The following is a 13,301-nucleotide window of genomic DNA, read 5'->3' as shown; positions in this document are numbered from 1 at the left end:
TAATAGTTGCTATAATGTCTAAACCTGTTTTTGCTTCTTCATTATGGGATATTGTGTACAGTAGATTGATGAGGGAAAAAAACTATTTAATCAATTTTAGAATAAGGCTGTAACATAACAAAAAACGTGGAAAAAGTCAAGTGGTCTGAATACTTTCCAAATGCACTGTACATGTCAGTACATACACACAAAAAGTAGGTCACATTGATGCGCTACATGAGATGGGAGTTCCAGTCAATCATGGCTCTGTATTAATACTGTACGTTTCTTTGGATTCGTTCTGAACCCGGGACTGCGAAAAGACCCTTGGTGGCATGTCTGGTGTGTAAATTGACTACGCAAACAATTTGGAATTTCCAACACATTTCTTATAATAAACAAGTGATGCTAAGAGTTGTGGAACGACTGAAATGCATATTATTGATATTAGCCCTCTGATTACAATAAAGAATAAAACGTGCCGTTCGGTTCTAGGCCAGCTGCAGCTTAACTAGGTTCATCTTTGCAGCACTTGACCATATGACTGGATAAAAATTAAGATAAAAACTAGAGCCTGCAGGACTTGCTTTGTGGAGTCAAAAAAGCATAACATCTCTTTATCACGGACAGACCTCACCCCATCTTTACAACCATTGAATCAATATGTTTTGACCATGACAGTTTACAATCTAAGGTAACGTTAAGTAATTTAGTCTCCTCAACGGTTACACCTTTTATTACCAGATTCAGCTGGGGTCTGGAACTTAGGGAATGATTTGTACCAAATACAATGCTCTTAGTTTTAGTGATGTTCAGGACCAGTTTATAACTGGCCACCCATTCTAAAACTGACTGCAATGTTTTGTTTAGGCTTGCAGTGAATTCACTAGCTGTGGTTGATGACTCGTATAGTGTTGCATAATCAGCTGTTAGAACCAGTAAAGGCCACTTTACCATTCTTGGGAAGTGGAAGGACTTTGGCTTCCCTCCAGGCCAGAGGACAAACACTATAGGAGTGGCTATAAAGTCAGCTACCATCCTTTGTAGCTTTCCATCCAAGTTGTCAATGCCAGGTTTCTCATTATTGATCGATAACAATAATTTGTCCACCTATCCCATACAAAATTCTACCTTTAAAATTGCATCTCTTTCATTATTTGTTTTATGCACAAACAAGTACTCCAAGGTTTCCCCCATCATTCTTCATGTCATTGATCTTGGCTTCATACAGTTTCTTCTTCTTTGTTGTTTACTCACAATTTCTCAATTTGACCAACAAATATTTTTAACAGTCACAACAAAATCTTTTGTATGATCTCTTATACGCCATTTTAGGCCCAGCTTTTGGAAACCTGGCTTTCCTGGATATTAATGTTGAATTTAAACAATTATCAGCATCTACACATACTGCATATTTGAGAAAATACTATAAGGAGTATATTGACTCAAAGATGTCTGTATCATGTACGGTTCACAGATCATAGGGCCTTACGGTATATGTATATGTCTAAAAAGTGCCTAAAATGGCTTCATTCGTCATGACTGGTGATAGAAATGTAAAAAGCATGTCAAACATCCTTCCTCCCAATGAAGTTTATATGTAAGAATTGCCTGAACAATCGGAGATACCAAAAATATTTTCCGCTCGGTGTGGGTGTGGAATCGGCCAGTTGAAAAATTCCACAGCGTTCGTCAGGCGACAAAAGCAGCACAGTCATTGACTTTAACACATGAGAGCAGAGAGAGGCAGAGAGAAATCTGATCTAATGAGCCTGACTTCTGGACAACAGCCACCTTTACCATTACTCTCCCATCTGATACTGCCTATTCATTTCCTCTGTCATACTCTGAGGAAATGTTCCAATCGCTGCTTCACAGATGAATAAAGCTTCAAAAGATAGAGGCATTATTACCTAGGTGGACAATGTGACTGACAAAAACCACCAACACAAAGAGACGTACATTTACAACACAACCACCACCCACAGTTGATTTAGACTACATGATAAATTAGATTGGTCTAGTCTATACAGGTCCATACAGTCCAAAGGGAATCATAATAGTTGTACTTATGAACAACTGCATTCTGGGCGGAATATGCCACCTGGGGTTGTCACAGTTAGCCTATGGATCATAACCTCCCAAGGTTTGACCACGTGACCAACCCATCACAAACTAATCAATGGGGCAGCATGGTTCAGAGGTAGCAGGTTTCAACTGGGCTAACGGACTGACCTTGGACTGCCTCCAATACTGGCCAGCAGCGATGACGTCCGTCGTTTCATGGTTTAACTTTTCAGGGGGAGTTGAAAAGGAGGAGAGAGAGTTGGTGGAAAGGAGCAGCAGTAAATGATAGAAACAAGACTGTTAGATAAACAAGCCATTACTTAGAAGATGAAAAAGCATTTGAACACAGGCAGTTATGGGGAATTTAAACAGAGGAGTCTGCCAATTCCATATAGGGACACAGCCAGGTTTGATTATTGTTTTTGTACTGGAGCTTGTCTATTTCAAAGTCAGATGTGAGGAGTCACCTATGTTACGCAATCAAGGATTAGAGGATAGCAACTAGCAAGGTTTATGAGACAGACAACACATCGATTACAACTTTCACACACACTCTTCAGCAGAGTCAGTAGAGAGCCATCTGGTTTTCGCATCGACTAAATCCACATTTGCTGTCCTGAACATATTGTGCGATTGAAGCCTTATAGTGTCCTTTGAAACTGTTTTCTAGTCAACATCCAGGATACTTCTAATATTTGTGGAATAGGAAGTAAAGTCCAATGCAGCAGTTCTCTATCAAATCATTCCTGGGTAACAATTAAGTATCTTACTGTGATTGTTTTCAATAAATAAATTTAAAAAAAAAAAAAAGGTAAAATATCTTAGCAAAGAGCAATTTCTCAAGCAAGAGTTTTGCTACGACTGTCTGGGAGTGGTCTGAGTGGAGAAGGCACAACTGAAAATGAGCTGTTATTGGTTTAGGACTTATTGGTCTATTAACTAATTTACCGGCGATGTCGCCAGGCTGGCCAAAACAGGCAGACATTTCAGGCAGTCTATTCAAACAGAAACACACACACATTAGGAGGGGCTTTCCCACTGTGCACACACTGGTTGAATGAACATTGTTTCCACGTAATTTCAATGAAATTATGCCGAGCCAAAGCGGAATAGACATTGTGCACAGGGTTATCATAATTTCACAGTACTTCTCGAAACCTCAGTGTGGAAATATTATATATAAAACACAGGAAATTCATGTTTGACTACACTGGAACTGCAACAAACCTAACGCAATGGCAAATCTTAGCGCACCGCAACTAAAATAAAATACTAGGCTCCCGTAAATTGTATTGCATTTGTCACTCTCTCAATAAGCAAGATATAGCCTAGGCCTACCGTTGACGTGGTGTTACATGACTGAATAATTTGAATATGTTAGGCGGAGCGGTCTTTGGTAACCGGACAAGAGAAGCTCTTTGGAAATGGGGTTGGATACAAGATGAATGGAGTACTCACTGCAGGTAGGCCTTTTGTGAATTGTAAATAATGCAGAAGCATGACGGCAAAACCTCACGAGTAGACCTTTTATAGATTACTTTTCCGTCACTGTGGAATTGCCCCGGCATCTCAGATTTCTCACTTAAAATGTATGTACACTGAATATTTGACAAAAAAAACAAAACAAAAAAACATTTACTGGAAGAACTGTGCCGATGTAAAGTTTGGTGACAGAATTTCGGTAAAATCTCACTCAGTTTATATGCTCCAAATTAAGATTCAAAGATGTCAGCTTTGACATGCCACAGTGAGTTTGAAAAAAAAAAATCTATTTTGGTTATTGAACTACAGGAAGTGGATTTACACATGGTATCGTACTACACAAATGTATAATTATGGATATGAATGTCATTCTCTTCATGGTGATGCATCCCAAAATGAGGTACACTAAGGTAGAAATATGCAATATTCTTTGCATATTCAGGTATTATTCCACAAATTGGCTATTATTTTAATGCACGCCTTCAAACTTGGGATGGTCTAGACCAAATCAACACAATGATTGTTCCTATTTGTCAAAACTTGAACAGATTTCTGAAATAAAACAGATTTTTTGCAAAAATCCTGGTGATTTTAGTCTTTGACCAAAAACAAGTCCCATTTTTATTATGCAAAAAACTTTGGGTGGGGCAAAACAATCACTCGGGGCTGGTTTGGACCTGTAATATAGAGTTATCCGTCTGTGGAACCAGTGCCAACCATCAACTGGGTTAAAGAATTGATTACATTATCTTAAATTAGGGATGGGCTACAACACATTTCCACAGTTATTTTGAACACAAAAATCCCCTGAAACTGCAAGGCCTTCATGCCTATTTTTTATTAAAGGTAAAAATAAGATACTCCATGTGAATATAGTTACTGAACGGTAGTGCCAAGCAATGACACTGGGCGTTTTGTTTGGTAGTTTATACTTTACTTTCAACTGGTGAGAAAGTTCTCTGGCAGTCTAAATTATACACAGCCTGTGGAGTACTGAGGACAGATATAGATTGTGTGCAAGTAAAGTTAGTGGTGTGTGTACTAGGCCAGTAGCGCAACATAAAATGTTCATACTGAATGCAATGCGGGCAAACGGATCCCAATCATTTTCCTAGTGTCCATTTTCAGCCCTGGGCAGGAAACCATCTATTCCACAGAACTGAACTGTGTTTGTATCATGTCAAGAGGGCCACAACAACCAAACAGGATATCCAATAAAACATAGTAAGAGAAGTACAGTAACCAGGACATTCCAAACAAGGCTACTGCAGGGCAAAGCTGCCTGGAAGGAAGAACTACTATAGTATTTCCAATGGGTGGAATTTTAGGATATCATGAAAGGAAGTGTTGTCTATTTTATTGAGGTTGAACCAAACTTTATTTGCTATGTTGAGTGAACAGTATTCAAAAATGGGTGGAGCCCCCATACAAGGCTGTATTTCTAAAGTGGTTGGTCAGCTCGTCACAGCACAGTTCTTCTTTACCAAAGTAATTTCAGCTGTTGAGTAAAACCTCACATACCTTAATGTTTGTCTAGAACCAGAGGCACAAAACCATGGAATTCTCTTTACTTCCGGTACTAAACTAAAAAGGAGTGACCAAGTCGGACTACGAAATGGGTATCATGAATTTACAAGTTGCATCAAGGGTGCATTCACACAATTAGACGCCTGCCAACAAAAGGGTTAGCCTACACATCTGCCCCAAAAACAAGGCGTTCGGCAAGAAAGACATTGTGTGTGCACAAGCATTAATCTAGTTAATCCAACAGGGAGAGAAAAAAAAACATTAGGTGATAGCACAGTTCAAAACAGCCCTTCTTACTGACTTGGGAGTATTAGCATTAAACCAGATCCATCTGGAAATGGTAAGAAGGCGTCAACTGTCCAGAGAAGACTGCGTAAAAGAGCACCATGTGAAAGAGTGCAGGTGTCCCACACATCTTAGCCGAGTTGTTTACTTTAGGATGGTATGTTGTGTACTCTACTGTGCTTGGTATCCATACTGTATATGGTCTCCATTTCTAAGTCAGTTTGTGTACAAGATGTCACCTGAAAGCCAGTACTTAGCCAGACTGCTGCTAAGGGGAACTTAGTTGGGACAGCTGACACCATGAAATGGGTGTTTGGGATGTGGGGTTGGAAGGATGTGAATAAACCGCGGCAGTCAGTTACTCACTCTGGGGGAGAATAACTGATCCCTTTCAGGCAGAGTTACTGTTAAGTGAGTCAGTTCACAAGGTTAACAAAAGGGCTGCCTGGCTCTCACATTTTTTTTCAATGACCTAAGCAAGTGGTCAATAAAGCTTTTATTGTCTTAAAATGTCATGAGACCGAAGGATAAAGGGTTTCCACTAGATTCTACAGCCACAAAGTCAAAACTGGCTATATCATGAAAACAAAAATTAGCTTTTTGGTCTGAATTTAAGGTTAGGCATACGGTTAGCAGTGTGGCTAAGTTTAGGGATAAAAATACAATTTTAAGAAGACACATTTTACAAATAGGCAGGGTTTAAGACTTTGTGGATGTAGAAGCCATTGACAACTAGGATAAAGGGAGAGATCGTTCTCTGACACTGCAAACAAACAGCCCATATACAGATTATTCACAATCCAGTCCACGCTAGTTTCAAATGAACCATTTATTCATATGCTAGGACTTGCAAAACCAATGCAGGCCTACTGTGTCCTAATATTAGGATTAGTAAAATAATTATAGCCCTCATCTAAGACACATGTACAACCAATGATTATGTTCCATTCAGACAAATGCTCTGGCGATCGATATGTTTGATATCCTGCCAGGGTCTGATATATCTAACCAGAAAAGCAGAGCACACTTACTTCTTCCCCCGCAAACAGCCGTAAAATCCAGCCATGGTTTCTAGATGGGAATGCTCAAGCAAAATAAATGGCAGCAGATTCGCTCTTTAGTACATCCTTTACCAGCTTGACTGAGTGCTGGCACGTGGAAGTCCCTGTGCATGCTCCAACTGCAATGTTGAAGGCCACCAGTCCACTACACAAACACCCGCCTTCTTAATGCACATGAATTAAGACAGAAACAGCAGCTGGTGGCAAGACAAAGATAAAGACACAGTGCTATCTTTGAGTGGAGGCTGCCTGCCCTCCCAGTGACTAGCCTACAGTGGGAGGACATGAGTGTGAACTAACAGCCCGCCCCACACTGCTCTTGCCACCCCCATCCACCTCCCACTCCCTCCCCGTTACATAGCTTAATCCCGAGCGGCAGCCTGCAGATATTGTCTCAATCAGGCAGCTTACTTCCAGCCGATCTGACCCGTGTCTCTGATAATTAGCTAGGGGCGTCATGGGGATTGTCCTGGCTGGGAACTCATTCATCCCCCACCAGAAAAACAAAAATACCCCAACAAACAGTGCCACCTTGCCATTGAGCCGGAGTCAACAGGTGTCTAAATCTCAACCTCTAGGTTCAACCTTTGCCAGTCATGTTGGGATGTCAAGTCATATGACTAAGGATGACGAAGTAGAAAATCAATATGGGCTATTAATGAACAGGTTTGATAATAGGCCTAATTCTCAGATAAGTATGTTATTACAGAATGCCAACATGCAAAACAATACAAATGTGAATTGAACAACTGCACAAAGTCAGGGAGCCTGAAAGTTAACTAAATAAACATCCCTATGTGAGAGCCGGGAAAGGATTTGGTAAAGCTTGATCAGCATTCAACCATACAAAATGGCCAGATCTGCTCGGAACAAACCAAGTGGCCCATTTTCCTGGGAATAAAGAATGAATTCATGTAAACAATCAACTCAAACTTTTAATTAACTCCATACCTTGGAGGCTCCTTTTCAAAATGAAACATTTCCCTCGACCTAAAAGTGTAAACACATTAGAAGACTGTGGCCACAGACAGTGATCACAGCACTTCTACCCAAATAACTTTTACTCCACTAACCGGCATGTCAAAGGATTAGGAGGGGGTGGGGGAGGGGGGTATGATTATCAGTCTGTTAAAGACACTTTCCGGAGATTTGAAAGCTACCTCATTTTTTAAACCTCCCTTTTTGCACTCGACGTGTAAATCAAAAGCTCATACATGCATAAACGATCTACAGTCCTCTCCCAGTGGACAAATGCACCGACTCCTTACATTCTATCCTGCCATCATTTAGTGTATGAGACCTACACGCTCGTTCCTGACGTGTTATGAATTATGAACACGCTCTCTGGAGCAAGTGGGATGAGTGGCTGCATGCGCTTACCATTACAAGAGCAAAAAATACATTGAATGCGTCGATCAAATCCATGCATCAGATGTTACAAAACATCTGAAATGAGAAGTTAGATATTAAAACCTCGGTAGTAGCTGCATTTCTCTTTCAATGCATTTCTCTACAAACTAGAAAACGTTGTACATCATAGCCACACAAATACACTAGAAAATACATGTCTGATCATAAACACTGTGCCGAAAACCCTTAGCTCCTAAATGGTGCCGCTGGTGAATTTTGGAATATACAGTACTTCACAATAGGCAAAAAAAAAAAAAAATTTACCAGGCGTGGGTCCATCTATTTATGCCGATCGCCATTCACAACAACACACATATTAAAGCAAACTTTTACCCACTTTTTAGACAAGAACATATCGGCCTACCTTTCTGTTGTGTCAACCATCCAAATAAAATAATTTAACGTGTCCACCTTTTGTACTTATACACGTTCACGCAGATATTCCATGATGTGGGGTAATAATCCAACACTGCCGTTGATTGTCTGCGATCATCATTCATCACGTAAGCAAATGCTATATTTAACCAATGAATGACTTTCAAGGAGTAGGACATTTGACTCTAATATATATAGGTAACTGCCAAAATAAAGGAAACACGTGTGTAAATGAGAGCAGGTGCTTCCACACGGGTGTTGTTCCTGAGTTAATTAAGCAATTAACATCCCATCGTGCTTAGGGTCATGTATAAAATTCCCAGTTTCCCATTATGTTGGCTACCATGGCTAGAAGAGACCGCTGTCATTTTGAAAGAGGGGTCTGAAAGGAGCTCACGTGTGGGTTTTAATTTGTTTTTTCTTGTGAGGATCGGAACATTTGACCAACTGTGGCAATCTTTAGTCCCCACAATGTCAAACGCTATTTGTAGGTGGTTTGAAACTGTTCTGGAGGCCCAACAGCCTATTATGACGCTTTATGTTGGTGTTTCCTTTATTTTGGCAGTTACCTGTAAAGTAGGCCTATAACTTTTCCATTGTATAAAATTACATTATCACAATCGCTTGCTTGCCGAACTAGCCACAACCGAACATTAGGAAAATGTTGATTGTCAAGTGGAATGATGTACAATGAGGTTGCAAAGTTAAAGTGGGAGGCGGGATCAGATCGTCACAGCATTGTCAAATGGGGTTGCGGGGTGAGCAAAGAGACAGTGTGCTGCAGGGGGCTCGAGAGCAGTTTCGCCACGACGTTGTATACAATTTATAGGGTCTCTTTTTCTTTCTTGGGCGCTACTTTCGGGAGTACTGGCTAAAAAGTATTACAAAACTTCCAGAAAACCTATTTGAAAAAAAAAAGAAAAGGGTCCAATGATCTCAATATCAAACTATTTCTGGTTAACAATTAAGTACATTACTGTGATTGTTTTAAATTAAAATGGTCAAAAATAAAACAAAAACAGCTTCTTAGCAAACAGTTCTTTTGCTAGGACTGTCAGGGAGTGGTCTGAAGAGTCGTGTTTTTGAGTGCACTGGGCCTTTTAAGATGTCTACTGTACACCAATTGCAATCACAAGCAGCTTTCATCTTAGTATTCAAACATCCAGACAGACTACATCAGAGTAGAATCTCACGCATGAGAAATCTACATTCATACAAACTATGTGGACTCATTTGAAAAACACATCTATCATATATCCCTCTGGTTTTTAAAAATAGGAATGTCGGTCAGTTTTCCTCCTTGAATTTTTTTGGGGGTATTTCCTGAAACATTTTTTTTTCACTGGCCCTACAGAATCTCTTGCTTGCTTGGCTCATAACGGAGAAAGTATAGAAACCCCTGATAATGAGAGTATGTACATTGGAGTTAATTTATGAGAACTTGCAAAACAAATGTAAGGAGTGCTCAGTGCTTGAAAACACACCGATTGTCATGAACTTTGTGGTTCACCAAAATACTGTAGGGTAAAAGAACATGCTGTTTTCAACTCTAGATAGTTACTTATATAAACCTGAATTCTGACGAGTTAAATCTGTGCCCATGATTGAGCAAGAGGCCCCTTTTCCCCTGTTCTCTCGAATCCCTCAACAGTTTGCTCTGACTCAAGTTTCTTTAGTCAACTCCTGCAGAGCTCTGTTTCTTTTCTTTACAAAGCGCTTGGAATTCCTGCTCACATCTGGAACACATCTTCTGCGAGCAGTGAGCTCTCTGGCCCAAACTCTAATTAAGGCCATGTATGCAGAACTGTAAATAACCCAAAAATTATACCCCAGAGCTGAGCTAGGGAGCACCCCTAGCTGGGTGCGAGGGTGAGGCTGAATGTGTCACAGATAGACAGGGATGTGTATACAGCAAAAACAACACAGTCCTCCTCTCTGCCTGCCTTTGGTTATCTTCTCATGGTGCTGGAAACCTTTCAGGGCTGACCCTTGAAATGACCCACTCTGTTCTCACACTCTCCACATGAAAAGGGATCCTGCTGGGTTTTACTGCTTGATAAAACTGCTAAAGGGCCCTCTAGTCTGCCATTTACCTACAGTTGGGACCATTTTCATAAGGCATTTCATAAGGCATTTCTTACACTACAAATCATTTGCTGCAGAGTATGTGTGGGTGGTGAGGGCATGCGAGAATAAATCTATCTGAATGATTTAATTGCATGGTGATAATCAAATAATTGTGACTTTAACTTTTTAAGTGTTTTGCTCTTCACCGTATCCTCATTTCCCAGTTGGCCCATTTAAAACATGTAATTAGTGCTATGACTCAATCTGGTTCATCCTACTGGTCAGCTGTGTGTGGTTTACAAGGCTAAGGACAACTGTGACCACTATACTAACCACTGTTAGACTTTGTGACATTATGCTTGGATATAATGCTATGCATTATTGTAATTTTTTTTAAAACACTCATGGTAAAGAACAATTCAGATTAAACTTGTTGTACAATAACCTGCTATAATAATCCAAAGGGCACAGCAAGACTAAATTTGAGCACGTTTATCCTTTGATGTCACTATATAATTCCATCATAAAGAGATATACAATGGTATATTTCTTCAAGATTTGCAGATATTTGTAATAACAAAACTGGACTGGACACACCATGCATCATCAGATGACTTTTTAAAAGCGCTAGGATGGAATTTCAATGTATTTGCCATAAGAGTGCCACCCAGTTCTGCTGACATGCCTATAGGTACAGTATTTAGGTATTCTATAGGTATAGATATTTTCTTTATAAAGAAAAACTGTAGGTTGGAGCTCATGCATTTGGTGCCTGGAACATCTGCAGACAGATTTGACAATTTCCTTTGTTTTTACTCCACACATTGGCTCAAGTCAACCCCTTTCTACGTTGCACCAAACCAGGGATATAAAGTATATCGATTTATGTGCATCAAATAAGGAATTATGTAAAGTTATTGATGCATATAGCATACCAGATAGCTGCTGGGAATAAGCAACTGATGTGGACAAAATATTGACTATCTTAACCACAGCCTATTAAAAAAGTGTAAACACAATCACTATTATCCTTCTGTGTTGTCAAAGAGGAGAAGACAATTATAGCCTGCAGGCCATTGAAAATCGGACTAAATGTTTAAGAAAGCAATAGCTAATTGTCTTTAAACACTAAATATAAGTAAAATATATGTGTAACCAAAATCAATTCAAGAAGAGGATGTCACATTATGCTAAAGATAACACATCGGATTATGTGGGAGTTCCTTCAAGTGAGAGGTATAATTCAACAACGTCGTATCCGTAATAAAGAAGAGCAGTTTAAGGTAACATCTTCCAAGAAAAGTTGGAGGCCACCACCATCTGAATTCAACATTTTTTTTGCTAACCCTAAAAGCAACATAGAAAAAGCTACTGGTGCGAACCATTTGGAATCTTATCAAACAATATGTCTATGTAAGTTCGTCATGAAAGAAAGTGATACTTACAAACTGAGTTAGGCGCTATATTTTAAAGTATGCAGACATCCATCAATGAAGTCAAAAATACGTCGGTGATTTGTGGTGATTAGATCTCGCCCATTGAAGTTTCGTGTCTTTCTTCAACTAGCCTTCAGAAGCACTAGAGTACCGCGCATGCTTTCTCTGCGAGGAAGTAACACAATTGTGTTCACCAGTTGACTCACTGAGACGTTGCTCTCAAAGATCTATAGATAAAGATCAACTTTAAATCCAAGCTAACATTGATGGTGTATTTTTAGCAACTCCATTTAGGTATGCTTTGCTTTATATGCTCAGTGTATGGTGTAGGATACTTTGATCCCTCTGAAAAATAAACCACCTGATTGGATACAATATTGCTGTCCTTGACCAAAACCCCTAAAATAATGAAACCAATTTTACAACTACAGTAGTCGGATCAATGATACACCATTGGCTTTGTGTTATAGCTCAATTCCATTGTAATTTCTGTAACATCATGTATCTTTCAAAACGATTTTCTGGTCAAATACCTTAATTTTATGTCCATAGATTAAAGTCAAATCTTTTTGGGGGGAAATTTGAGAATTGAGGGGGAAATCTGTGGGCAGCAATGCTCTCTAGTGGTAGCTTTTTTTTAACGTATTAGAACAGGTATTCACAAACTGGCGTACTCAATGCCGTCTGGGGTACGCCAGATGAAAATGTGAAAAATAGAAAAACATTTTTTCTTCACATTTTCAAACAGGCCATTTATATTTTCTAACGTTGCTATACATTTGGGATAGGTTTTGTTCTCGCCTGGGTAGCCTCGTTTCACTACCAAAAATAAAATAAAACCATCTAGTGTTCATCGTAATAATAACATAGTATAAAATACTGGTAATTAGCCTAGTCAAATAATGAACATCCAATCACATTAACCGTTACTCTCTCATGGGAATTCCACTAATGGTCAGTATGTAGCCAAACGTAGCTGCTGCTTATTCCGTTTGCTCGAAAATGGATAAATGGTAAAAAGAAAAAAAAGTAAGACCCGCGTCCATAGATACACATACCAGCTCTACTGCTACTACCAGCAGTACTACACTTGCACCTGCCGACGACACAAGTTGTTCTGCTTCCACAAGCACATCAGATGCTAGCATCAGTAATTCTACATTTGTTGTTAGCCCAGCTAGTATGGACACTGACAGATGTGAATCTGATGCAGGCGAAGAGCTTACTGCCCCCTTACCCGGGAAAGCACTGAACAGCAAACAGGGACGCTGGACCATCGAAGAGGCACAAATATGATGAGAACTACATTGGGAGTAGTGCCTTTCCTCAGCCACAGTGTGTTATATGTGCAAAAGTACTATCTCACAACTCGATTAAACCTTCACAATTGCGCAGACATTTAGAAACAAAACATGCCAATTTGAAAAATAGGCCACAAGAGTTTTTAAAGCGAGTATTAAGATGACTTTTGAGTAGTAAGACATGTATAAAAGCAACATATACAATTAATTAGAAGGGTCTAGAAGCGTCTTATATGGTGAGCTACCGAGTGACTAGGACAGGCAAGCCCCATACTATTGTGGAGGACTTCATTCTTCCTGCTATCGCGGAT

At 39.6% G+C, this 13,301-nt stretch overlaps 1 protein-coding gene across 5 annotated transcripts in view; it reads right to left on the bottom strand.

Annotated features, from left to right (window-relative positions):
- LOC115130478 (cell surface glycoprotein 1-like) overlaps positions 1 to 11,831 on the bottom strand; it is a 38,225-nt gene extending 26,394 nt beyond the window's left edge. The window contains exons 1-2 of one of the 5 annotated variants that reach the window (XM_029661664.2): positions 8,176 to 8,337; positions 7,782 to 7,847 (exon numbers count right to left, since the gene is read on the bottom strand). Coding sequence is in view for 3 of the 5 variants with exons in the window: in XM_065019576.1 (XP_064875648.1) it covers positions 2,215 to 2,264 (50 nt within the window). In the remaining 2 variants the exon portion in view is untranslated. Of the gene's footprint in view, positions 1 to 2,214; positions 2,272 to 6,371; positions 6,593 to 7,781; positions 7,848 to 8,175; positions 8,338 to 11,698 lie in introns of those variants that run through there. The other 4 variants (XM_065019576.1, XM_029661665.2, XM_029661662.1 and 1 more) reach the window with 4 other exon arrangements.
- Positions 11,832 to 13,301: the final 1,470 nt, after the last annotated feature.

This window comes from Oncorhynchus nerka, linkage group LG6 (genome assembly GCF_034236695.1).
Source record: "Oncorhynchus nerka isolate Pitt River linkage group LG6, Oner_Uvic_2.0, whole genome shotgun sequence".
NCBI classification, from domain to species: domain Eukaryota; kingdom Metazoa; phylum Chordata; class Actinopteri; order Salmoniformes; family Salmonidae; genus Oncorhynchus; species Oncorhynchus nerka.
The sequence above is the reverse complement of the archived record's forward strand: the minus strand, read 5'-3'. Positions and strand labels throughout refer to the sequence as shown.